Source organism: Bufo bufo, chromosome 4, assembly GCF_905171765.1.
Source record: "Bufo bufo chromosome 4, aBufBuf1.1, whole genome shotgun sequence".
Lineage (NCBI taxonomy): Eukaryota > Metazoa > Chordata > Amphibia > Anura > Bufonidae > Bufo > Bufo bufo.
The window spans coordinates 427,358,806-427,384,893 of NC_053392.1; the positions used below are offsets into that span (position 1 = coordinate 427,358,806).

Sequence of the window (26,088 nt, forward strand, 5' to 3'; positions counted from 1 at the left end):
TATATCACTGTATAATAACCCCTTTAAGGATAGAAGGTTGACACTGTTCTATAGTAAGCAGTGCAGAGTATATTGTACTTCACATTTCTTTTTTGCTTTCGACTTTAACATTTGTTCCCATAATCCACAGACCCTAAACACTCCATCAAATAACTTATATGATTTCCTATTGTTAAAGATTTTTATTTTTCTAAGATCACTTACAACAACTGGACCAAAGGTTTGCAACAGACATACAGTGTCGAAAGTTAAATAAAATCAGTCCACTATGATGGAAGTTGTACAAAACTTGAAGTGATTGAAGGTCATCGACGATGTATGAGGTTTCTGAAAAGCACTCTCATCTTTGTCATCTGTTTAATTTGACTTCAGAACCATCCATTAGCTTCGCTCTTCAAACTGAGTCTTGTTTTTTAACAGATAAGCTGCTAGGTATTCTATTGGATTTGGAGGCCTATAATGTGAGGATAAAGAAAATAAAAATCTTTAGCAAATGTTGAAAAAATCCCACTGTAACTGCTCCCCACTAAAGTAATTTAATGCAATCTTATGAACAGTTACTTTATGTGAATGGCACAGACTCAGGAGCTAGGCCAGCACCATCCATAGTGGGTGCCAGCTATAATATACAGCTGACATCTCGCTGCAACTGCTGGGATTGAACATACCTTCGATCCAAGCAGTCTAACTTCGATGGCACGGTCAATATTGACTGCAGCATCTAAGTAGACTGACATAGGTAGGGGGCTTCTTCTATTCCCCATGAAAGTTTTTGCAGATTACTGATTGTTGCCTTGGCAGCCAGGGGGAACTTTCCCAGGTCTAAATGTATTCCTGTAAGGGCTCATGCACACAAACGTATTTTCTTTCCATGTCAGTTACGTTTTTTTTTTCTGGACTGTATGGGGAACCACTCATTTCAAATGGGTCCAAAAAAAAAAAAAAAAAAAAAAAAAAAAAAAAAAAAAAAAAGGAGACATCACTCCGTGTGCATTGAGTTTCCGTATGGCCGTTCCACAAAAGTATAGTACATGTCCTATTATTGTCCACATTACTGACAAGGATAGTACTGTTCTATTAGGGGCAGCTGTTCTGCAAAATACGGAATGCACACGATCATCCGTATTTTTTGCGGACCGCAAAATACATACTGTATGGTAGTGTGCATGGGCCCTTATTTTGTGCCAGAGACATGGCCTTATCCAAGCCATTCTGAGATTGTTTCCTTGTGACACATTGAAATTTACCACTGTCATGAAGTACAAATCGATCTGTGTCACTTTTTTTTACTAAAAAGCCCAAAAATTCACTATTTTCTAAATATGAATTTCTCAGCTTTTATGGCAGTTAGTGATACCTCACAAAATAGTTATTACTTTACATTTTCCTTATGTCTATTTTATGTTGGCTTCATTTTGTAAATGTCATTTCATTTATTTAGGACGTTAGAAGGCTTACAATTTTAGATGTAATTTTTTTAAATTTCAACAAAATTTCCAAAACCAATTTAAGCACCAATTCAGTTATAAAGGGATTTTCAGGGGCTTATGTAATGGAAACCACCCATAAATGAACTCGTTTTAGAAAAGACACCCCTTAAGTTAATCAAAACTGATGTTACAAACTTTGTTAACCCTTGAGGTGTTCCACAAGAATTAACAGGAAATGGAGGTAAAATTTCTACATTTACATTTTTTCCAGATTTTCCCCATTTTCTTCAATTTCTGCCGTAACATAGCAATGGTTAAAGTGAAAATAAACCTCATTATTTATTACCCCGATTCTTCAGTTTACAAACCCCCCAAAAAGGTGCTCAAAAACAGTCGTATGAGCGCATGGCTGGGTTCAATAGGGCTTTTGGAGGACAGATTTTACAGGATTGGCTTTTGGGGAGCTATATCGCATATAAAGACACCCTGAGGTGGCCCTACAGTGGAAACCCCCAAAAAGTAACCCCATTCCGGAAACTAGATCCCTCAAGGAGTATTTCAAGGTGTGTAGTGAGCACTTTGACCCATCAGGCGTTTCACAAAATTAGGAAACACTTGGCTGTGAAAATGAAAAATTACAATGTTTTCCAGAAAAAGTTGCTTTACACCCACCTTTTTCCACTTTCACAAGGGGAAAAAGGACAAAATGCACAGCACATTTTGTTACCCATTACCCTCTGAATACGGCAACACCCCACATGTGCTTGTAGCCTGCTGTATCGGTGCACAGCAGGGCCCTAGAGGCAAAGTGCAAAATATGGTTTTTGGAGGCTTGAATATACAGACATGAATTTTAGGTGCCATGTCGCATGTTAAAAAATTCCTGAGGTCCCCAGAAATTTAAAACCCAGAGAAGTGACCCCATTTTGGAAAGAGCACCCCCGTACGAACATTTTAAGTGGTGGAAAGGGTACAGGTGTTTCACAGAAATGAATATGTAGTGGTTGGTGAAAAACAGATCTGTAAGCTATGCGGACTATATCAGAGATATAAGGTGGTAAAACTACAGGGTACATCATGGATGAAATTTAATTAATACTCCATGGATGATTGGTATCCCCAGAGGAGGTAGAGGAGTAGAGGAAAGTGGCATCCTCTTCTCCCTCATGGATGAAATTTAATTAATACTCCATGGATGATTGGTATCCCCAGAGGAGGTAGAGGAGTAGAGGAAAGTGGCATCCTCTTCTCCCTCACTGGCAGACTCGGTACAAGGCAAGCATGGCGTATGCCTTTTCAGCTCAGTATACTCGTTGGGGGGCCATTTTTATTTTATTGGGATGTGACGTGTTAAATGTGGAAACCTTTAGTGTGAGGGGTGTGTATGTTGTGTTTTCACACGTAAAGGGGCTTGTAATAAATTTGAAATTAAATTTCTGAGAAGGAAAAAAAAAAAAAAAACACACAAACAGAAACTTGTAGAGCAAACTGAGCAGATGCGATCAGTAATGGACACTACTAATCAAAACTACTACTGCTCAGTGGTTGCAAAATGCACGCACATGGGAAAAAAAAAAAAAAAAATAATATATATATATATATATATATATATATTATATATATATATACATATACACACACACACACACACATACACACACACTACATAGAATCAGGGCAGCACACCTGGTGATGAATAGATGGGTGCCAGCGGTAGAAACACCTTACCAAGGTGTATGATATAGAAAAAGGAAAGACACCGCAGCACATCCGTAGGTGAAAAATAGTGGATCTTTATTCACCCTTGCGACATTTCAGTCCACTTGCTGGGACTATTATCAAGCAATACATCATACAAAACTGTGGGTATTTATGTGATCATGTCAAGTTAACATACATAAGTGGTAATTAACAACATATACAAAAAATGTACAACAGAGTATCTCATATATAAATGAGAAAAGCATCGTGCCTGGAAAACCATATAGTCAATCCAGATATTCATATAGAAAACATCCTAGTATTGTGATTCATCAAAAAACATAATATAATCTACAAGTGATAATCAACAAGTGTAATACTCATCACCTGTATAAGTGCAAGTGTAGACAGGACCAACAAGAAATCAGGTGGGCTCAATGGCAGGCGGATACACTATTGCGGCTAACACCGCATGGATACGGCGTCCCGGAACTAGAGCTGCGCATGTCCATGTCGTCACTCCAGGGATAATCACATGATCCCCTGCGAAACATGGAACTGTGTCTGCGCATGTCCGTGAGGTCATCCTGGGAGTAATCACATGATCCCATATGGAGGCATCACCTGACACGCCGCATAGCAGTCTATTGTAATGAGACGTCAAATGTTGATGCAAGCGTATTTAATCAATATGCGTAAGGAGTATCCGCCATTACCGCTGGCACCCATCTATTCATCACCAGGTGTGCTGCCCTGATTCTATGTAGTCTGCATTATACCGCAGGAGCTGGCACCCATTTTTTACTTCCAGTACTATTACTACACACCATTTGGTAACTATGGATCCGCTGCTCAATCAGTTTTTACCCGCTATTTTTTCATATACTTAGGCCGACAAAGATAGGATCGTGGAGACCTGTGCGGGCAATGTGGACTTCCTTTCCGTTCCCTCACTGCTGGATATCAAAAAGAGGTATGAACGCGATGCCAAAAAAGGTCTTACTCTGGAACTGCATTCCACAACCTTAGTTGAATATGTTTAAACTAATCGTATACCCAGAGGCATGCGTATACAACCGAGATCCTCTATGTACTCACATGATTTGGAGTTTCGTTCCCAATATGAACGCATCTCCAACAAATACTCCCTAGACCTAATGCTTCTAAACATTGAATTTATGCGCAAAGAATTGATGTCCACTACAGTGAGTAAGATGGAGGAGGCCTCCTTAAAGGCAACTTTGTCCACACAGGATTTGGATGAATACTTGAACAAGTTTCAACCCCACTTGAACAAGCTTAAATGCGAGATTCAGGAAACAAAAAGAGGGAAATGGCAACGAGACACAATGGACTATACGACGGGTCACATATATAATTGGACTGACTGTAATCGACAAAACTTTAACCAAGGCCAAAAGAAAGGAAAGAAGCGCGATGAATTGAACATCAATAATCCTGCCACTTTTTTAGGACCTCAACTTATCAACACAAGAAAACCACAAGAAGGGGCGGTCGGCATAGAAACCGATACCGTAAAGACAAGAAGTCAGAAAACCTTGCGAAAGACCAATATTTGACGGAACGGACTGTGGTAAATATCTCCTCTCATTTGTTGACTTCGACACAATCACAACTGCTTGAAAAGGGTCTTAATTTCTGTCCAGCTAGTGCTATTAATTGGTACGAACTGGAAGCTGATTTATTATATTTTTTTAGATTAATTAAACTTAAGATTCACTTTCAGGATGCACAGAGTATCACCACTGTGTCTATGCATGAATTATGTTTGTCTAATTGGGGATTACGTGTGACAAAAGATTTTTCCCCACAAATATCCTCTAAGGCTTTTGAGGTATTTTCAGATGCGGTGTTGAGAGACATACAGGAGCTTAAACATTCGGGCCTTTTTGATCACATTCAACATCCAAATGTGACCAAACAGGAATTAGAGGCACTTGATCAGTTAATCCATGACCACTCTCTCACCATCAAGCCTGCTGACAAGGGTGGTGCGATAGTGGTCATGGATACTTCCATGTATTTAGCAGAAGCTGCCCGTCAGTTATCCGACACTGCAGTGTACGTAAAACTCCAAAAGGGACCCCAAATTTGATATACAGCGAGAATTAAAGTCACTTGTTAATAGATACACACGAATAGGCCTCATAGATGATCAACTTAGTGAGTTCCTATTGATAGACCATCCGGTTACCCCATTACTTTATCTATTACCAAAAATCCATAAAAATCTTCAGTGCCCTCCCGGTAGACCAATAGTTTCCGGCCGCGGTTCTTTACTCAGCAATGCTTCTATCTTTTTAGATAAAGTTCTACAAACTTATGTAGTGAATTCCAAATCCTACTTGAAAGATACAACTGATTTTTTGACAAAGTTGGCAGACGTGACGATGCCTGAGGACGCCATTTTGGCCTCCTTCGACATCGTCAGTCTGTACACTTCGATACAGCATGACATTGGTATGGCCGTGGTGAAATCTGCTTTGGAAAACTCTGATTATGCTATAGAGGCACAAACCTTTTTTCTGGCTCTGTTACAACTGATTTTATATAATAATTATTTTCTCTTCGAAGATGATTATTATATGCAAGTTAGGGGGACGGCCATGGGGACGAATGTGGCCCCCACTTACGCCAACATGGTCGTCTCTTATTTGGAGGAGCAATACGTCTATGTGTCCCACCACTTTAGCCATGTGCTGAGGTGGTGGAGATACATAGACGATATTTTTGTTATCTGGACGGGTACAGCATTGGAGCTACAATTGTTCCATAATTATCTAAACAGCCTGATTCCCGATATACAATTCACGCTGGAGCATTCTGATAATACGATACACTTTTTGGATGTCAATGTTCGACGCACGGGAAGTGTGTTGAGCACTGAGGTCTATACTAAATCTACTGACCGCAACACCGTCCTTAGGTTTGATAGTGCTCATCCTCGGACGATGGTGCGGTCATTACCGTATAGCCAGTTCACTAGAGCAAAAAGAAATGTCAGTGATCCATCCTCATTAGACAAAACTCTTGACAACATGACACAATGTTTTAAACAAAGGCACTATCCGACCTCTATATTGCAACAGCAATTAAAACGTATTAACCAGAAAGAAAGAAGTGATTTCAGGGCACCAAGAGGGATCAAGCCCAGAAAATACCTTTTGTATCTACTTTTTGTGTAGTAAGCCCTTATATTAGCAAAATTCTTAACAAATACTGGCCGATTCTGAGCACAGAACACAAAAACATCCCAGAATTATATCTTACAAGAGAGTCCGTAACTTAAAAGATAAGCTTGTAAAAAATGACATAGGCCCACAAAAAGGTGTACGTCAACTATTCTTGGCTCCTAAAAAAACTGGCAGTTACCCGTGCCTTCACTGTGTAAACTGTAAATACATGGTGAAGGGGCGCGACTTCATTCATCCCCGCACAGGGGCTATTTATCCTATCAAATTTTATTTGACCTGTGATTCGAGTTTCGTAATTTATGTTTTGTGGTGCCCATGTAAGCTATTGTATGTGGGCGAGACCACTTGTGATTTTAAGTCCCGCTTCAACCAACACCGTTTCTCTATACGTAAGAAATGCAAGGATTTGCCTGTCTCGCATCACTTTGCAGATATGGGCCATGCTGAAGGTGACTTAAAATTTATGATCCTTGATCATGTCCCATTACCGCGAACTGGCGGTAACCGCATGAAAATGCTTAAAAAGCGTGAATCCGAATGGATTTTTAAATTACAAACGGTTAAACCTGGGGGTTTGAATGTCGAATATAAACCATGGCTATTCATATGACTTCCCACTGTTCCGTTCTTGTCGGCCCATGTATTGAAAAATTTGTCTTTTTTTATTAAATATATTTGGATAATATATTTTTTTATTTTTACCACTTATAGGACCCATGGATGACAGGGTTTGCTCAACAGGAAGGTGGATACTCTAGAAAATGCACGACTCATCCCGTGACAGCTGCATATTTATCAGATTTTGTTTTTTTAAAATATGTTTGCGAGCGCTACTTCATGGATATATTGGATGTTTTTCACCTGATAGGGTTACCACTTAGTGAGAGAGATGGGAGGATAACGGCTGCCGCTGGTCTCCTCCTCCTCTACTCATAATTTTCGGATGACAGTGCATCGCAAGATAGCACGTCACCCGACACTTTACCCGGGGTGTCACATCCTGATTTAATAGCGGATACTCCTTACGCATATTGATTAAATACGCTTGCATCAACATTTGACGTCTCATTACAATAGACTGCTATGCGGCGTGTCAGGTGATGCCTCCATATGGGATCATGTGATTACTCCCAGGATGACCTCACGGACATGCGCAGACACAGTTCCATGTTTCGCAGGGGATCATGTGATTATCCCTGGAGTGACGACATGGACATGCGCAGCTCTAGTTCCGGGACGCCGTATCCATGCGGTGTTAGCCGCAATAGTGTATCCGCCCGCCATTGAGCCCACCTGATTCCTTGTTGGTCCTGTCTACACTTGCACTTATACAGGTGATGAGTATTACACTTGTTGATTATCACTTGTAGATTATATTATGTTTTTTGATAAATCACAATACTAGGATGTTTTCTATATGAATATCTGGATTGACTATATGGTTTTCCAGGCACGATGCTTTTCTCATTTATATATGAGATACTCTGTTGTACATTTTTTGTATATGTTGTTAATTACCACTTATGTATGTTAACTTGACATGATCACATAAATACCCACAGTTTTGTATGATGTATTGCTTGATAATAGTCCCAGCAAGTGGACTGAAACGTTGCAAGGGTGAATAAAGATCCACTATTTTTCACCTACGGATGTGCTGCAGTGTCTTTCCTTTTTCTATCTATCTATCTCTCTATATCTATCTATATCTATATATACACACACACACAGTTAATTCGGTTGAAAAAAGACAAACGTCCATCAAGTTTAACGAAGGGATAGGTGGGGACCGGAATCCCAGAAGGAAGTGACACTCAGATTTCTAAACGTTTTCCTAAGCATTAATGTTTTTTACTTTTAAGAATTTGTCTAAACCCTTTTTGAAACTGTCCACTGTTCCTGCTGTGACCACGTCCTGAGGAAGTGTATTCCACAGATTCACAGTTCATACAGTAAAGAAGCTTTGACGCCTCTGGAGACTGAACTTTTTCTTCTTCAGTCGGAGGCAGTGCCCCCTTGTCTTTTGAGGGCATTTTACATGGAACAGCTTTTAGCCGTATTTTTTGTATGGCCCATTTATATACTTGTATAGGTTAATTATGTCCCCCCTTTAGACGTCTCTTCTCAAGACTAAAGAAATTCAATTCTTTTAATTTTTCTTCAGAACTAAGACCCTCCATGCCCCTTATCAGTTTAGTCGCTCTCCTCTGTACTTTTTCCAGCTGCAGTGCATCCTTTCTATATACTGATGCCCATAACTGGACTGCATGTTCCAGGTGGGGCCGCACCAGCGCTTTGTAAACTCCTTGCCCCGCAAGTCCATGCCTCGTTTAATGCATGACAATATCCTGGTGGCCTTAGAAGCAGCTAATTGACATTGTGTGCTATAATTTAATCTGCCATCCACAAGGACACCCAAATCCTTCTCTATAAGTGACTCTCCCAGTGCTACATCACCTAGGACATATGAAGCACAGATAATACTACCAAGATGCATAACTTTACATTTGTCCACATTGAACCTCATTTGCCAAGTTGATACCCAATCACTCAGTGTTCAAGTCAGCTTGTAGTTTGTGGACATCTTCCATAGACCATACAGTTCTACACAGTTTCGTTTTTTGGTCTTCTATCACATCATGAGACTTTGGCAGAAGAAGGTTCTAAGTTTCTGGTGGCTTAAGTTTTAGTTTAACTTACCTTTCCTTTGCCAGCACAGAAAGGCCTTGTAGAAGTATTGGAACCACTGTCTGGTCAAGATATGCTCGTGTAGGTAGAGCCTGTAAATCCACTTTCTGCTTGGATACTTTTTCTGTGCTTGCCTTTTCATTTTCTACTATTCTCTATAAGAAAGCACAATTTAGGTATCAATATTTGTGGAAAATGCATTTACAAACAGGAAAATAAATACATTTTCAACAACAACATCTGATCGTTACAAAGTTGGTTATTAACTACAGTGAGAGGACCGGTCTTCCTTTATGTCAGTCAAAGGGGAGAAAAAAAATATATATTCCTGAATAATTTTGTTGCCAGGTTTCAGTAATAAATTTAAATGCTGCACAGATGGTAAAAATTTGGTGCCAATACTCCACTGGGCAAGGCCTTCTGTGTACAACTGCTCTTTGGCTTAATATAGGGTATACAGTTAGCGTCTCTACGCTGCCCTCAGGGCCTCCACTTCATGCCGCTTCTTTTCTCTGCTGGTGACCAAGGTCTGAGTCAGGACCGAAACTTTCGTCAGTCCGCAGTCACTTGTTCCATATATATCATTATACATATTCCTTATTTGCTGGATTTGATCATTATTTCCTGAATACCAAATGAAAATTCCTCTGCACCACTACGGTATATGATGCAATTATAGAGCTAATTTTATCTATTTATCTGAACTAAAAACAGGAAGTTCTGTCATCACAATTTCCCAGGCTTTTTACATGGGCCGATTATTGGGCCAATTACTGAAAACGAAAGTTCGTACAAGCGCTTGTTCAGATAATTGGAGGTTTTCATCCGTGTACAGGGAGATGAAGCAGCGGCAGTATGGGGACCCGGAGTGCCACGGGGTGCGGGGTAAGTATATTCCCTCTAAGGGGCCTGGCACACATTTATGATATTGGATAACCCCTTTAAACACTATGTAGGCTATACTATAAAGTAAGCCTGATTAAAGTGATATCTGACTGCAGCACACACATATATATATATATATATATATCACGCTTGAAACGTCTCTACGCTATTTCAGCCACAAGTATGGCAAGATGAGAGGCACTTGAGTGCATGGTCTACCACAAACAAATATAGTATCTTTTTGCCAAATAGTGATCTGAAATCAACATTTAACAAACTGTAATCTAAGCATGTCTCTATACAGAGACAATTTGAAAAGATTGTGGCAGTCAGTGAACTATAAATTTACTTACCTGCAAATAAATATGGCAGCATAAAAATATAATAAAATCAAAGCATTTTAATTCATAGACAATAACATGCTGAAATGCATAGTGTTTTAAAACTCAGAACTTTGCTTTCCCCGATCCTTTGGTTATCAGTTCTGGCGTTTTTTTGCTCACTTAAAAAAAAAAAAAAAAAAAACTCCCAGCTAACACATAGAAGCTGCCATTTTTACCACAACAATGTACCAGAAATTGCAGGTTTTAACTCCTTAAGGCCTCTTTCACACGGCCGTTTTTTTTTTCGTTTTGCGGGCCGTTTTTTGCGGTCCGTATACGGTCCGTATACAGAACCATTGATTTCAATGGTTCCGCAAAAAAAACGGAATGTACTCCGTATGCATTCCGTTTCCGTATTTCCGTTCCGTTTTAACATAGAACATGTCCTATATTTGGCCGCAAATCATGTTCCGTGGCTCCATTAAAGTCTATGGGTCCGCAAAAAAACAGAATGCATACGGAAGTGCATCCGTATGTCTTCCGTATCCGTTCCGTTTTTTGCGGATCCATCTATTGAAAATGTTATGCCCAGCCCAATTTTTTCTATGAAATTACTGTATACTGTATTTGCCATACGGAAAAACGGAACGGAAACGGAAACACAACGGAAACAAAAAACGGAACAACGGATCCGTTTAAAACGGACCGCAAAACACTGAAAAAGACATACTGTCGTGTGAAAGAGGCCTAACAGTTGCCCAAGTTCTGCTCAGGCTTTGAGAACAGGACTTTCAGCCCGAAGAGAGCTCAATCAGGGGCTGCTTTAACACCTCATATCTTAGGATCAGTAGCAGTTAGAGATACAGGCCAGGTCTTGAAAGCTAATAGCCTAAGCCAGGGATCAGCAACCTTCAGCACTCCAGTTGCTGTGAAACTACAACTCCCTGCATGCAAACTTACTCGACTGTTCTGGTAACTCCCACAGAAGTAATAAGGAGGATTCTGGGAGCTGTAGTTCCAGAACAGCTGGCATGCCAGAGGTTGCTGATCCCTCGTCTAAGTTTTAAAATAAGACCAGAATCAAAGCATTATCTCCTCTACTTTGGGAGATATAGCTGTTAGACAATGGTTCAGGAGTGATAGCAGCTGAAAGTGAAAGCTAATTTCAATTGCTTTCATTCTTGGCCCAATTTCTAACAGCTATAACTCCCAAAGTTGTGGAAATAATGTTGTAATAATGATGGATGTGATTCTTGATTTAAAGGGAACCTGTCATGTAGATATTTGATTATAATCTAACTAATGCTATACAATCATCAACTACTAAAAAGTACCTTAGATGTATACACTTACTGGTGTGACTGATGGTTACCTCATAATATACACACAAAGATGCCACATGCTAATGAGCTGATTTGAGTCCAGCGTGATGTCAGCGAGTCCAGCGTATTTTTAATTCAGAGCTATAGCCACTCCCCTGCCCACCTGATGCTGATTCATATGGAAAAATAACTGTCAATCAGCAGCAGGTAGTCGGGGAGAGTCAGGAGCTCATAAATATTAATGACTCATCATTATCAGCTGGAGCTTTTCAATACAAGATGTTGGCAGATTGACTGGGTCAATTAAAGAAAGTGACCCAGCATTTTGCTAAGAGAATCAGTCACTTATTTATGTTGCCCTTAGTTAGGACACCATAAAACTGGTGACAGGTTCCCTTTAAAGCTTAGGCCGTCAGCTTTCAAACAAAACCAGGCCTATATATCTAGCTACTACTGAATCTGAGATATGAGGGGTCAAACTGCCCTTCCTCTTCTCAAGGCTGGCAGAGATCACAGCCTGCTGAAGGGGGTAGTGGGGAAACCGGAAAAAACAAAACAAAACAAAATAAAAATAAACTACACCTCATGCACATTCAAGGTCCCATATAGCTATAATGAAGACAAAATACAGTTATGACCACTGGAACACCAGGGGGCGGTAACTGGTCCTTAAAGCTAAAATAAGATGTCACTAAAAATGCACTTTATCTACAATTTAAAAAAAAAAAGTTACATTTTCAGGAGGGTTTTTCCAATTTTAATGTGACTGTTAAGAGGTTAAATCACAAAAGTACACAAAACACAACCCTTAATGGGAAGACCCCCTATCCATATGCCCCATTACAGCATACAGACACCATATAGGTGTCAGTAACAGCAGCTCCAGCCTTTGTCTTACCTCTTTACAATAGATGAACATGTATCTCCAAGAAAGAGCCGTCTCGCAAGTGCTCTTTGTTAGAAAGGGCTCCCCACAAGTCGATGCTCAACGTTTAACAACCCATAAAACATGACATGAGAAAATAGCCAATGAGATATCCATCTGCACACAGCTGCTTCAGGGTGTGTGACCCTCATCAGTACGGAGTAGGATTCTGGCTGAGCGAGACTGCCTCAGGGGAGGTATAGGCTCTCCTTAAGGAGACCAGCTGTGTATGGAGACTTAGAAGCAATGCTCCATGGGAAAGGGTTTGTTAAAAAGTTGAAGACTGACTCCTAGGGAGCCCTTTCCAATGTAGGGCATTAGCAAGACTGTTCTTGTTCTCTTGGAGATACCTCTTTACTCACTGCCACTAAGTCTCCTTATACAGCTGGCCTTCTTAAAGAGGTTCTCAGGCTATTATATACAGTAGCTCACAAACGTGAATCCCCCCCATTTTTGTAAATATTCTATCTTTTCATGGGACAACACTAAACATATGACACTTTGATACAATGTAAAGTAGTCAGTGTACAGCTTGTATAACAGTGTAAATTTGGTGTGCCCTCAAAATAACTCACACAGCCGTAAATGTCTAAACCACTGGCAACAAAATGGGGGCACCCCAAGTGAAAATGGCCAAATTGAGCCTAATTAGCCACTTTCCCTCCCAGGTGTCATGTGACTCGTCAGTGTTATAAGGTCTCCGGTGTGAATAGGGAGCTGGTGTGTTAAATTTGGCGTTATCGCTCTCACACTCATATACTGGTCACTGGAAGTTCAATATGGCACCTCATGGCAAAGAACTAGATAACTACGGCCTAGGGCTAGGCTACAAGATTGCCAACACCCTGAAACTGAGCTGCAGCACGGTGGCCAAGACCATACAGCGGTTTAACAAGACAGGTCCCAATCAGAACAGGCCTCGCCATGGTTGACCAAAGAAGTTGAGTGCACGTGCTCAGCGTCATGTCCAGGGGCATAGCTATAGTGGAAGCTGCAGCTTTGGGGCTCTGACCCAGAAGGGGCCCATCCAGGAAGAGGACTAAAGGATGTGGTCAGGGCCCCCTCAACAGTATTACACAATGAAAATATATACAGCGACAGTATAGACCGTGTATAAAACGGATGGAACAGCTACCGGCCCTGGTCTGAGAGAGCGATCTTTACTAGCCACAGGAATGGGGGCGGCATGAAAGGAAAGGGGAAGAAGGGGGGGGGGTCGCTAAAATTTTTTTTACCTTGGGATGGAGCCCCATTCAAAAATTTGCTGTGGGGCCCAGTCATTTCTAGCTACATCACTGGTCATATCCAGAGGTTGTCCTTTCAAAATAGACGCAAGTGCTGCCAGCATTGCTGCTGAGATTAAAGGGGTCAGCCTGTCAGTGCTCAGACCATACACTGCATCAAATTGATCTGCATGGCTGTCATCCCAGAAGTAGCCTCTTCTAAAGATGATGCACAAGAAAGCCCCCAGTTTGCTGAAGACAAGCAGACCAAGGACATGGTTCCAGTAATCCATGTCCTGTGGTCTGATGAGAAACGTGTGTGGCGGCAACCAGATGAGGAGTATAAAGACGAGCGTGTCTTGCGTACAGTCAAGCATGGTAGGAGAGCAATGGTCCTGTTTGGGGCTTGCACGAATGCTGCAGATGTGGGGAGCTACAGTTCACTGAGGGAACCCCGAATGCCAACATGTACTGTGACATACTGGTCTCTAACATCCACCAGCTCCATGATGTCGTCATGGAGGAGTGGAAGAGGATTCCAGTGGCTCTAGTGAACGCCATGCCCAAGAAGGTAAGGCAGTGCTGGAAAATAATGGTGGCCACACAAAATTTTTACTTAGGGGTGTACTCACTTTTTTTGCCAGCAGTTTAGGCATTAATGGCTGTGATTTGAGTTATTTTGAGGATACACTAAATTTACAGTTATAGAAGCTGTACACTGACTTTTTTACATTGTATCAAAATGCCATATATTCAGTGTCCCAAGAATAAAATATTTTTCAAAAATGTGAGGGGGGGGAAGGGGGTACTTACTATTGTGAGATACCCTAAGATGGCCTACAGCACCTATGTGACTAGGACAGGTTGTTTCAACTTGCAGAGCTGACCGGGGAAGGTATGTGAGGGGATCACTGTGCTCTGCCGCCTGCCTTCAATTTACATTGTCGAGCGTTCCTGTTAGGCCTCTCAGCCTGACTGCATAATAGCTTCATTTCTATGTATTGTAGAGCAGAAACACTGCTCTACAATAGATGGTAATGAGGTGATCTTCCCTACGATATGCTACAACCAGACTGTGCTGTTCCAGCCTTTATTCTTCTATTCTACTAATTGCTGTGTTTGCATTATATTATCTTTTACTATGTTGTGTAACACTGCCACCCTGTGGTTCTTATAATGCATCTTATAGTGTGTTATGTAAATTATGCATTGCTCTCCTCCCTCTTTTGTGACATCACATCCTCTGTAAGGTCCTTCGTACTTCCTCTTTGTCGCAGACCTTCAAGCTGGTGAGAGCAATTATTTTTGACCTATAATATCCTCTAGCATACCTGATTCCCTGCATTTGTTTTCAAGGCAAATCAATAAATTATCAAAGCTTCACCATTGTATTCTCCTCACTGGATCATCACATGCAACTGGTGCCTATATCTGGAGATATTAGTGAGTTCAGCTATCTACCATTGCTTGTGCAGGGGCTATCACTCACAACCAATCAGGGGATTGGTTGTACATCTGTGGCAGAATAGTCAAAAAGAAGCTTAAATCTACAGTCTTGCATGTCTACACACAGTCTGCCAGCGAGCTTAGAGCTGTCCGCCATCTTACACGCACGTGGCTTCATAAGCACAGTGCACAAGCTGGAATACCCTCTTAAAGAGACAGTACCGCTTAAATAGGTACAACATGTCCACAAGAGGCTTAGTGGATCTCTCAGTAACTGAACATACAGAAAGTCACCCTGCTCCCAAAAACTCAGATATGCAGGAAGCAGAGTCTATGTTAACCGAAGAACAAGCAGTACGATCTAAACGTGTTATCAAGCCAACACAAAAGATTAGAGAGAACTTTGAGACGACCAAAGAAAAGTTCAGTTACAATTTAAACGATTTATGGCAGAGAACTGAACACTATATAGCAGCTCTTTTACGATATAACAACGACCCAACAAAGTTAACCACAACGTTGAATCGCTTAACTTACTCCTATGTCCACCATCAGCGACTCTCTGCTAAGTACATCACTTTCCTGAACGACTCTGATTTTGACGAAACCTCAGAGGAGCTGAGCGAGAGAAAGAAAGAATCTCCTTGAAGAGAAGGATGCCCTAGTACAAGATGCTAAGAGCAAGGCAGAACTCCGCATCGCACATTAAAAGGAGGCGAGATCCCATCGATCAACTTCAAGTAAACATACCCTTTCATCTTCCAAAACCTCTCGTTCCGGAAGATCAGCCTTGCATGACAAGCTTATAGAAGTCCGGGCAGAAGCAGAGGAAGCTAGCGTAAGAAGTTCCTTTGCTAAGAAGGAGGCGGAGATTACGAAGAAGAAAGCAGAAATGGAGGCTAAGAAAGCAGAAATGGAGGCTGAGACAGAAGCCCAGCTAAAGATCCTCCAGACAAAAAGGGAAGAAGCAGCTACCTTAGCTAAACTAAAAGGTCCTCGAGCAAGCATTAGGCCAAGGTACCGGCCCAGACTGTTTCGTTCCAGGAGAAGAGGAAGACCCAGCCGACCGCACTGCCAGGTATGTGCTAAGGCAACCATCGCCTACTCCTCCTGCTAAATTGCATGCACCAACGCCACTTCTAACTCACCAACTGGGCGAACCCACAGAGTACCAGAAATCACACCCCAGTAATAAGGTAATATCTATCACCAAGCGGGCTGACCATCCAGAGACTAAACCGCAGCTTAATCCTTATGCCACATCATTCCATCCTGATCAATCTCAACCTTATCTGCCAGAGCCCCTACATGCTCTAGAGACACCACAATGCAATACTGCAATATGGAATGGGAGATCAGACATGTCAGACTTTGCCAGATACATGATGTGCAGGGAGCTGATTAACATTAGTCTCTCAAGGTTTGATGACCGTGCCGAAAACTACAGGGCCTGGAAATCGACCTTTAAAGCAGTAATCGGTGACATAAACCTCACTGCCATGGAGGAACTTGACTTTCTTATCAAATGGTTAGGCCCAGAATCTGCAGAACGCATAAAGACATTAAGAGTGGTTCATGCAGGCCACTCCGAGGAAGGTCTCGCTGCAGCATGGGAGAGACTTGAACAGACCTATGGCAGTCCAGAAGCTATAGAAAGTGCCTTATTCAGGAGACTTCAAGCCTTCCCAAGGATAACTGGCAAAGACAATTGCAAACTCCAGGATCTGAGCGACCTACTAAAAGAACTTGAATTGGCAAAAATGGACCCACGTCTGCCAGGACTGAGTTACCTTGATACCGCACATGGCGTCAATCCAATAGTGTCGAAACTACCACATGGCATGCAAGAGAAATGGGCAGACCAAGGCTCCAGATACAAGAGAGAACACAATGTGTCTTTTCCCTCTCTCTTATTTTACCAGATTCATCAGTGACCAAGCTCGAAAGAAGAATGACCCCAGCTTTGACTTCACTGAATCCACTCTACCCGCTTCATCCTCATGTTCAAGGTAGGACAACACCACAAATAAACGTAGAGACTTAAGGGGGGACAGTATCAGTTAGGAAAACTAATGTTCCACTCATTTCAACCTGCAATACTAGGAAGGTATACCCTGTCCTCAAAGAAAAGGACCCTAACCGCATGTGCCCCATCCATAAAAGACCTCATCCTTTAAAGGAGTGTCGTGGGCTCAGGGCAAAGACCTTGCAAGAACGCAGAGAGATACTCAAAGAGCTTGGAGTGTGTTACAAGTGTTGTGCCTTATCTGTTGCGCCTTATCTAATCATATGGCGAAAGACTGTAAGGTTATTATCAAGTGCGCAGAATGCAACAGTGACAAGCACGTTACAGCAATGCATCCTACCTTGCCTTCAGACAACGCACCATCTCAAGCTGCAACCAATGCCGTCACACTTCATGGCGGGGAGCCACCGGCTCAAGAATTACCTACAACTACTATTTCCTCTTCCTGTATGGTGATATGTGGCAAGGAGGCTGATTCTAAGTGCTGTGCAAAGGTGTGTTTGGTCAACGTCTACCCAGAAGGGCAATCTGAAAAGGCCATCAGAATGTATGCAATTATTGATGAACAAAGCAATAGGTCTCTGGCAAAACCTAAATTCTTTGAGATTTTCGACATAGCAGGAGAAGAAACACCATATACCCTCAACACTTGTTCTGGTCGTGTAGAGACTTATGGCAGAAGAGCCACTGGATACCTTATCTCCTCCATTAAAGGGAACGTTCATATACCCTTGCCAACGTTAATTGAATGCGACCAAATACCAGATGAAAGAGATTAAATTCCTACTCCAGAAGCTGCATATCATCTTTCCCACTTGAAACCTCTAGCTAGTGAGATCATCCCTATGGACATGAATGACGACATCCTACTTCTTCTTGGGAGAGACATTCTGAGGGTCCACAAGGTGCGTCAACAATGCAACGGTCCTGATAACGCCCCATATGCACAGAGACTCGATTTAGGCTGGGTAATCGTGGGCGATGTATGTATAAATAAGAGCCACAAACCATCTCAAGTGAACTTCTTCAAAACCTTTGTGCTCAACAATGGTCGCACATCTCATTTTAAGCCATGTGTTCATCATTATGAGGTGAAGGAAAGGCTTTCTAACCTCTTAAAGACACCAGACATCATTCCTACCAGTTATGACAACTTGGGAAAAACTGTGTTTTGTACAACACCAGACGACGACAAACTGGCCTTGTCCATGGATGACAAAGAGTTTATTAAAATAATGGAAGATGAATTCTTCAAAGATGCATCTAACCACTGGGTTGCCAGACTCCCTGACAGCCGGGAACAAGCACTCTCCATATTCATCTCCTTGTAACGTACGTTAAAAAACAAACCAGAAATGAAAAGTCATTTTGTGGCCTTCATGGAAAAAATATTCCGCAATGATCATGCAGAGCTGGCTCCACCCTTACAAGAGCATGAAGAATGCTGGTACCTTCCATCCTTTGGGGTATATCACCCACGGAAGCCAAACCAAATAAGAGTGGTATTCGACTCAAGTGCCAAACATAACAGTGTATCTCTGCAAGACGTCCTTCTCACCGGTCCGAACCTGACCAATAATCTGGTGGGAGTGCTCATGAGATTCAGAAAGGAGCCAGTAGCCATTACTGCTGACATTGAACAAATGTTCCATTGCTTTATCGTGCGGCAAGATCATAGAAACTACCTCAGGTTTCTTTGGCATAGAGACAATGACACCAGCAAAGAAATGGTTGAATGCCGCATGAAGGTGCACGTGTTTGGTAACAGTCCTTCACCTGCTGTTGCTACATATGGCCTACGTAGGGCTGCCTTAGATGGTGAGTCAGAATTTGGGGAACATAACATAAACTTGTCGTGAGAGACTTCTATGTGGACGACGCACTCAAATCCTTCCCTACAGCGGAGGAGGCCATAGATATGCTCAAAAGGACACAAGGTATGCTTTCAAAGTCTCGTCTAAGGTTACATAAGATAGCCTCTAACTGTGCTGCCGTAATGAAAGCCTTCCAGCCCAGCGATCATGCCACAGAATTCAGAGATTTGAATCTAGGGATAGACAATCCACCAGTACAGAGAAGTCTGGGCCTGAGGTGGGACTTAGCAAATGACTCCCTTGGATTTCAAGTTAACTGTGCAGATAAACCATTTACTAAACGGGGAGTTCTCTCAGTGGCAAACAGCCTATATGATCCCCTGGGATTTGTGGCACCTTTGACTGTACAAGGCAAATTCCTGTTAAGACAGTTCTCAGAGTCTAAATCTGACTGGGATGCTCCACTGCCCTCTGACAAACAACAAAAGTGGGAGTTGTGGAAGGAATGCTTGCATGCATTAGACAGTATTCACATACCAAGGTGTTACACTCCAAAATCCCTTACAGCCACTCGGAGGAGAGAAATCTACATCTTCTCAGATGCGTCTACTGAAGCCATCGCAGCTGTTGCTTATTTAAAGGTAATCGACTATTCCAATCAAGCGCATGTTGGATTTCTGTTTGGAAAGGCAAAATTAGCTCCAAAACCTGAGCACACCATTCCTAGACTCGAACTTTGTGGGACTGTGCTAGCCGTAGAGATTGCAGACTTTATACAACGTGAGCTGGATATTCAGGTGGATGACATTCAATTTTACACAGACAGTAAGGTTGTCCTGGGTTACATCTACAACCAGTCAAAACGCTTCTATGTTTATGTCAGTAACCGCATTGAAAGGGTTAGAAGATCCTCTAAACCTGAACAGTGGCACTATGTTCCATCTCATCTCAATCCCGCAGATTGCGCCACCAGACCGGCATCTGTAAGAGTCTTTGCAACTTCTTGGTTGACAGGTCCAGAGTTTCTGCTGAACCAGAATGAAGAAACTCCTACCCAAGACGTCTTCAGTCTCCAGGACCCTCATGAAGATCCAGAGATTCGGCCTGAAGTTAGTACCTTCGTCACAAAGTCTGAAAGGAGGGCTGGCTTGGGCTGTCATCGCTTTGAACGCTTCTCTAGATGGTCAAGACTCATTCACATCATTGCAAGGTTAGTCCACATTGTTCATTGTTTTCATGCTGAGAAGCATAACACTGATTGTCGCAGTTGGCACCTGTGCCATAAACCTCTAACGGCAGAAGACATTATTCTAAGTGAATTGCTTGTGATACGTAACGTACAGCAGAGTGCCTTTAAAATGGAACTGAAATGTATACATGACAAGCAAGATATACCAAGAGGCAGCCCCATTGTCAACTTGAAAACAGTAATTGATGATCGTGGCATGCTAAGAGTTGGTGGTCGCCTAAACAAGGCTAAGCTAGAGATTGGCAGGAATAATGAGGGGATTCATTTCTGCAAACACCACGTTACTACATTGCTGACACGGCATTATCATGAAAGAGTCCAGCATCAAGGCCGACATTTCACTGAGGGCGCTTTAAGAGCCGCAGGTCTTTGGATAGTGGGAGTAAAAAGACAGGTTGCTCATATTATTCACCATATCATTAAATGTCGCAAGGCAAGGGGAAAACTGCAACATCAACAAATGTCTGATTTGCCAGTTGATAGGACAAGCACCGAACCACCGTTCACTTATGTTGGTCTGGACGTCTTTGGGCCATGGACAGTCACTGCACGTAAGACCAGAGGTGGTCATGCAGAAAGCAAACGATGGGCAGTGTTGTTTACATGCTTAAGTGTACGTGCTATACACGCTTCTAGCTTCATCAATGCTGTAAGACGATTCCTCGCCATCAGAGGACCAGTAAAGCAAATGGATCTGACTGTGGAACCAACTTCATAGGAGCCTGTCGAGAGTTGCAAATTGACTCTAAACCAGTTCAAGACTACTTAGCCAATAATGGTTGTACATGGATCTTTAACCCCCCGCATGCCTCTCATATGGGCGGTTCATGGGAAAGAATGATAGGCATCACCCGCAAAATATTGGACTGTATGCTGATGGACTCAAACTTCAAGGCTCACCCATGAGACTGACTACCTTCCTTGCTGAGGTATCCGCTATTGTTAACTCAAGACCTCTTGTACCTGTATCTATGGATCCAGAATCCCCTGCCATTCTCACTCCAGCAACTCTTCTCACTCAGAAGTTTGGATCTGTTCCTAATCCACCTGAAGAGTCTTCTTCTAGTAACATATATCTGAAACAGTGGAAGCACGTTCAACATCTGGCCAACTGTTTCTGGAGCAGGTGGAAAAAAAAAAGAGTACTTGACGCTTTTGCAAGCACGTAGAAAGTGGCAACAGGTCAAGCCAAACTTACAGATAGATCTTGTACTCATGAAAGACCAGAAGGTGGAAAGAAACTCCTGGCCCATGGGACTCATCTCAAAAGTCTTCATCAGTGAAGATGGCAAAGTTCGCAAGGTGGAAGTGACCATCGCAAAACAAGGCCATCCCAAATCCTTCAATCAGGCCTGCATCTGAGATTGTTCTCCTCTTACCCGTAGAGGAATGATTCTTTTACTTGAGGAACTTTATTCCTGGCAACCAAAAGACTCAAGGCGTTGGACTGTTCCAGTTCACCATTTCCAGTGTGTTCTTTTTGTCTTTCAGGTTCCAACATTTCATGGACATTTTGTAGTTGCATATATAGTGAAATCCAAGGATTTCAGATGGGGAGTGTGCTGTTCCAGCCTTTATTCTTCTATTCTACTAATTGCTGTGTTTGCATTATATTATCTTTTACTATGTTGTGTAACACTGCCACCCTGTGGTTATTCTTATAATGCATCTTACAGTGTGTTATGTAAATTATCCATTGCATTGCTCTCCTCCCTCTTTTGTGACATCACATCCTCTGTAAGGTCCTTCGTACTTCCCCTTTGTCGCAGACCTTCAAGCTGGTGAGAGCAATTCTTTTTGACCTCTAATATCCTCTAGCCAGCATACCCTGATTCCCTGCATTTGTTTTCAAGGCAAATCAATAAATTATCAAAGCTTCACCATTGTATTCTCCTCACTGGATCATCACATGCAACTGGTGCCTATATCTGGAGATATTAGTGAGTTCAGCTATCTACCATTGCTTGTACAGGGGCTATCACTCACAACCAATCAGGGGATTTTCTCTAACGTACATCTGTGGCAGAATACAGACCGTTCTCTTTCTCTTGGAGGTACCTCTAACATAACATTTTCCCTTGCAACACTCACTAATTCGAAAGGGGTTCTCCAGATATATATATATATATATATATATATATATATAATTCTCCATACAAAAGGTCAGGCAGCACTCCCTTGGAAGATTGAGGAAAAGGGTGCCCGCGGTAATCCCTCGATTCAGGATGATTAATAAACAATAAAAATCTGCAGCAGTCCTTACTGGGAGATTAAGGCTACTTTCACACTTGCGGCAGAGAGATCCGGCAAGCTGTTCCGTCGCCGGAACTGCCTGCCGGATCAGGCAAAATGTATTCTAACTGATGGCATTAGTAAGACTGATCAGGATCCTGATCAGTCTTAAAAATGCCTGATCAGTCGAAAAAATGCATTGAAATGCCGGATCCGTCTTTCCGGTGTCATCCGGCAAAAACGGATCCGGCATTCATTTTTTCACCTTTTTTTCAGTCTGCGCATGCGCATACCGGAAGGACGGATCCGGCATTCCGGTATTCTGAATGCCGGATCCGGCACTAATACATTCCTATGGGAAAAAATGCCTGATCCGGCATTCAGGCAAGTCTTCAGTTTTTTTAGCCGGAGATAAAACCGTAGCATGCTACGGTTTTCTCTTTTGCCTGATCAGTCAAAACGACTGAACTGAAGACATCCTGATGCAAACTGAACGGATTACTCTCCATTCAGAATGCATGGGGACATACCTGATCAGTTCTTTTCCGGTATAAAGCCCCTGTGACGGAACTCTATGCCGGAAAAGAACAACGCAAGTGTGAAAGTAGCCTAAAGCTGTATGTTCATGTATCGAACAAAGAGGATAAAACTTTCTTTTTAATGCGCGGTGATGCACGCTATATTCAGCGCGTCTCCCACTATCCAGTGACACATGCGCACTGGATAGTGGGAGACGTGCTGAATATAGCGTGCATCACCGCGACTTAAAAAGAAAGTTTTATCCTCCTTGTTCGATACATGAACATACAGCTTTAATCTCCCAGTAAGGACTGCTGCGGATTTTTATTGTTTATTAATCATCCTGAATCGAGGGATTACCGCGGGCACCCTTTTCCTCAATCTTCCAAGGGAGTGCTGCCTGACCTTTTGTATGGAGATAGATAGAAAGATAGATAAAGATATAGATAGATATTATCTATCTATATCTATATGTTATTCACGTCTGCACTTTCCCTGTTTTCAGCATCATTTAATCTGGGCAGGATGGTTACATGCAGAACCTGCAGTTTTCATCTGCTTCTAACTTCTCTATGTTAGCTAGGCAGATGGTCTAATGTCCTGTATGGCACAGTAGACAGTGGGCTGGAACTGCTAGGATTGGAGTTCACTATGATGCAGTAAGTTCACACGAGCAGCAGTCTGGGAAACGTGGCTGTCACAGGGACCACATTCAGCCACAGGAAAGCATCTTTACAAGAGATGTTTCTTACTCCAAATACATGTAAGAGCCTTCAATTGCTACACCAACAAGTAACTGGCCTAATAGGCTAAAACTTAAAGAGAACCTTTCACCCGAAGAAAATATGTAAACTCACCATAAAGACGTGTAGAGCGGCGTCCAGGGATCCCCCTGCACTTACTGTTATCCCTGGGCGCCGCTCCGTTCTCCGGTTATAGCCTCCGGTATGTTTGCAGTTAGGCTCCACCCAGTTGAGCCTGCCGCGGTCTCCTTCTCCTATGCTGTAGCGCTGGCCAATCGCAGCGCTCAGCTCATAGCCTGGGCGCTGCGATTGGCCAGCGCTACAGCATAGGAGAAGGAGACCGCGGCAGGCTCAACTGGGTGGAGCCTAACTGCAAACATACCGGAGGCTATAACCGGAGAACGGAGCGGCGCCCAGGGATAACAGTAAGTGCAGGGGGATCCCTGGACGCCGCTCTACACATCTTTATGGTGAGTTTACATACTTTCTTCGGGTGAAAGGTCCTCTTTAAGGCTCTGTGAAAACCACAAAGCACAGATAGCATCCTTTTCTGCCAGTGGTTTTCACGGACTATTGGGAGGACAAAGGCCCATTTATTAACCGAACAGTGCAAGCAGTAAGTTATGGAGAAACAGTCCCTTCTCAAACATCACAGACAGAGGTGTGAACGAGGCCTTAGATGCTACAGTTGCCACCAACATCGCAGCATCTACAGTTCTGACAACAGACTGTTTTTCAGGATCCATGACAAATAGGTATTACATAGACCTCACCGATTTATAATCAGTCTGTCAGGTTTCAGATTGTTCTTTGCCTTGCACACAAAGACTGGAGCAGCATGCTACCAAAAAGTAACAAACGCAATTATAAAAGTGGTAGTGCTCGTTCACCCCAATTATATACCAGCACCACTCAGACTAGCCGCATTTCTCAAAACATAACGCAAAAACTCTAATTAAAAAAAAAAAAAGGCTAGGAGCAGGGTGACCCTAGTGCCTGGGTTAGGGGATGTTAGACAGAGGTCTAGGACAGGGTATGTTAAGTATTGCTATATACCGATCTATGGCAGAATGACTTTTAAGGGTTGCTATACACAGGTATAGAGCTGGGTGACTACTACCCATGTTAGGGGTTGCTATACACAGGTATAGAGCTGGGTGACTACTACCCATGTTAGGGGTTGCTATACACAGGTATAGAGCTGGGTGACTACTACCCATGTTAGGGGTTGCTATACACAGGTATAGAGCTGGGTGACTACTACCCATGTTAGGGGTTGCTATACACAGGTATAGAGCTGGGTGACTACTACCCATGTTAGGGGTTGCTATACACAGGTATAGAGCTGGGTGACTACTACCCATGTTAGGGGTTGCTATACACAGGTATAGAGCTGGGTGACTACTACCCATGTTAGGGGTTGCTATACACAGGTATAGAGCTGGGTGACTACTACCCATGTTAGGGGTTGCTATACACAGGTATAGAGCTGGGTGACTACTACCCATGTTAGGGGTTGCTATACACAGGTATAGAGCTGGGTGACTACTACCCATGTTAGGGGTTGCTATACACAGGTATAGAGCTGGGTGACTACTACCCATGTTAGGGGTTGCTATACACAGGTATAGAGCTGGGTGACTACTACCCATGTTAGGGGTTGCTATACACAGGTATAGAGCTGGGTGACTACTACCCATGTTAGGGGTTTATATACAGGTCTAGAGCTGGGTGACTACTACCCATGTTAGGAGTTGCTATACACAGGTATAGAGCTGGGTGACTACTACCCATGTTAGGGGTTTATATACACAGGTATAGAGCTGGGTGACTACTACCCATGTTAGGGGTTTATATACAGGTCTAGAGCTGGGTGACTACTACCCATGTTAGGGGTTGCTATACACAGGTCTAGAGCTGGGTGACTGAGGGACACCTGAACCCTGGCAGTACCACACAAACACGCCGAGGGAAGAGCAGACCACAAGGACACCTCTCAGCGCTTCATAGCAGCGACTGGTCTGGTACCTCAACATTTTCTGTGAGACCAAATTCAGAATGGGGATTTTCCGCAACCTGAAAGATAAAACAATGGTCAGGACAAGTCAGGAAACACACAGGACGGCTGACGAGCGACACTAGCGTGGCACAATACCTGGCTCTGTCCCCCCTCCATGCTCTGTTCAGCATCCATGTTCGGAGCACGTCACCTGCGCGAGAGAAAAAAACCGATAAACAACGGCTCCTTCAACAAACACTACCGCACAATCTGGATGAATAGGAATACCAGGTAACCGGAAGCTGTCCAGCTGCTGTGGCAACCCCTATACACTTCCCCGATCCCGCC

The 26,088-nt window shown here is 42.7% G+C and overlaps 1 protein-coding gene across 1 annotated transcript; it reads right to left on the reverse strand.

The window, feature by feature from the left end:
• On the reverse strand, positions 1-26,088 carry DPY30 (dpy-30 histone methyltransferase complex regulatory subunit). Its single transcript, XM_040429331.1, has 5 exons — positions 26,029-26,088; positions 25,897-25,951; positions 25,770-25,817; positions 9,047-9,189; positions 1-454 (listed from the first exon to the last, which is right to left on the reverse strand). Exons 2-5 carry the CDS (start codon positions 25,933-25,935, stop codon positions 382-384), a joined length of 303 nt encoding a protein of 100 aa, XP_040285265.1. The 5' UTR covers positions 25,936-25,951; positions 26,029-26,088; the 3' UTR covers positions 1-381.

Bases quoted from the DNA above. Each gene is read 5' to 3' on its own strand.
- DPY30 (XM_040429331.1), bottom strand. From the start codon at position 25,935: ATGGATGCTGAACAGAGCATGGAGGGGGGACAGAGCCAG. The intron at 25,818-25,896 runs GTATTGTGCCAC...TTTATCTTTCAG, and splicing joins TGGAGGGGGGACAGAGCCAG to GTTGCGGAAAATCCCCATTC. The intron at 455-9,046 runs GTAAGTTAAACT...CTCACATTATAG, and splicing joins TCTGTGCTGGCAAAGGAAAG to GCCTCCAAATCCAATAGAAT.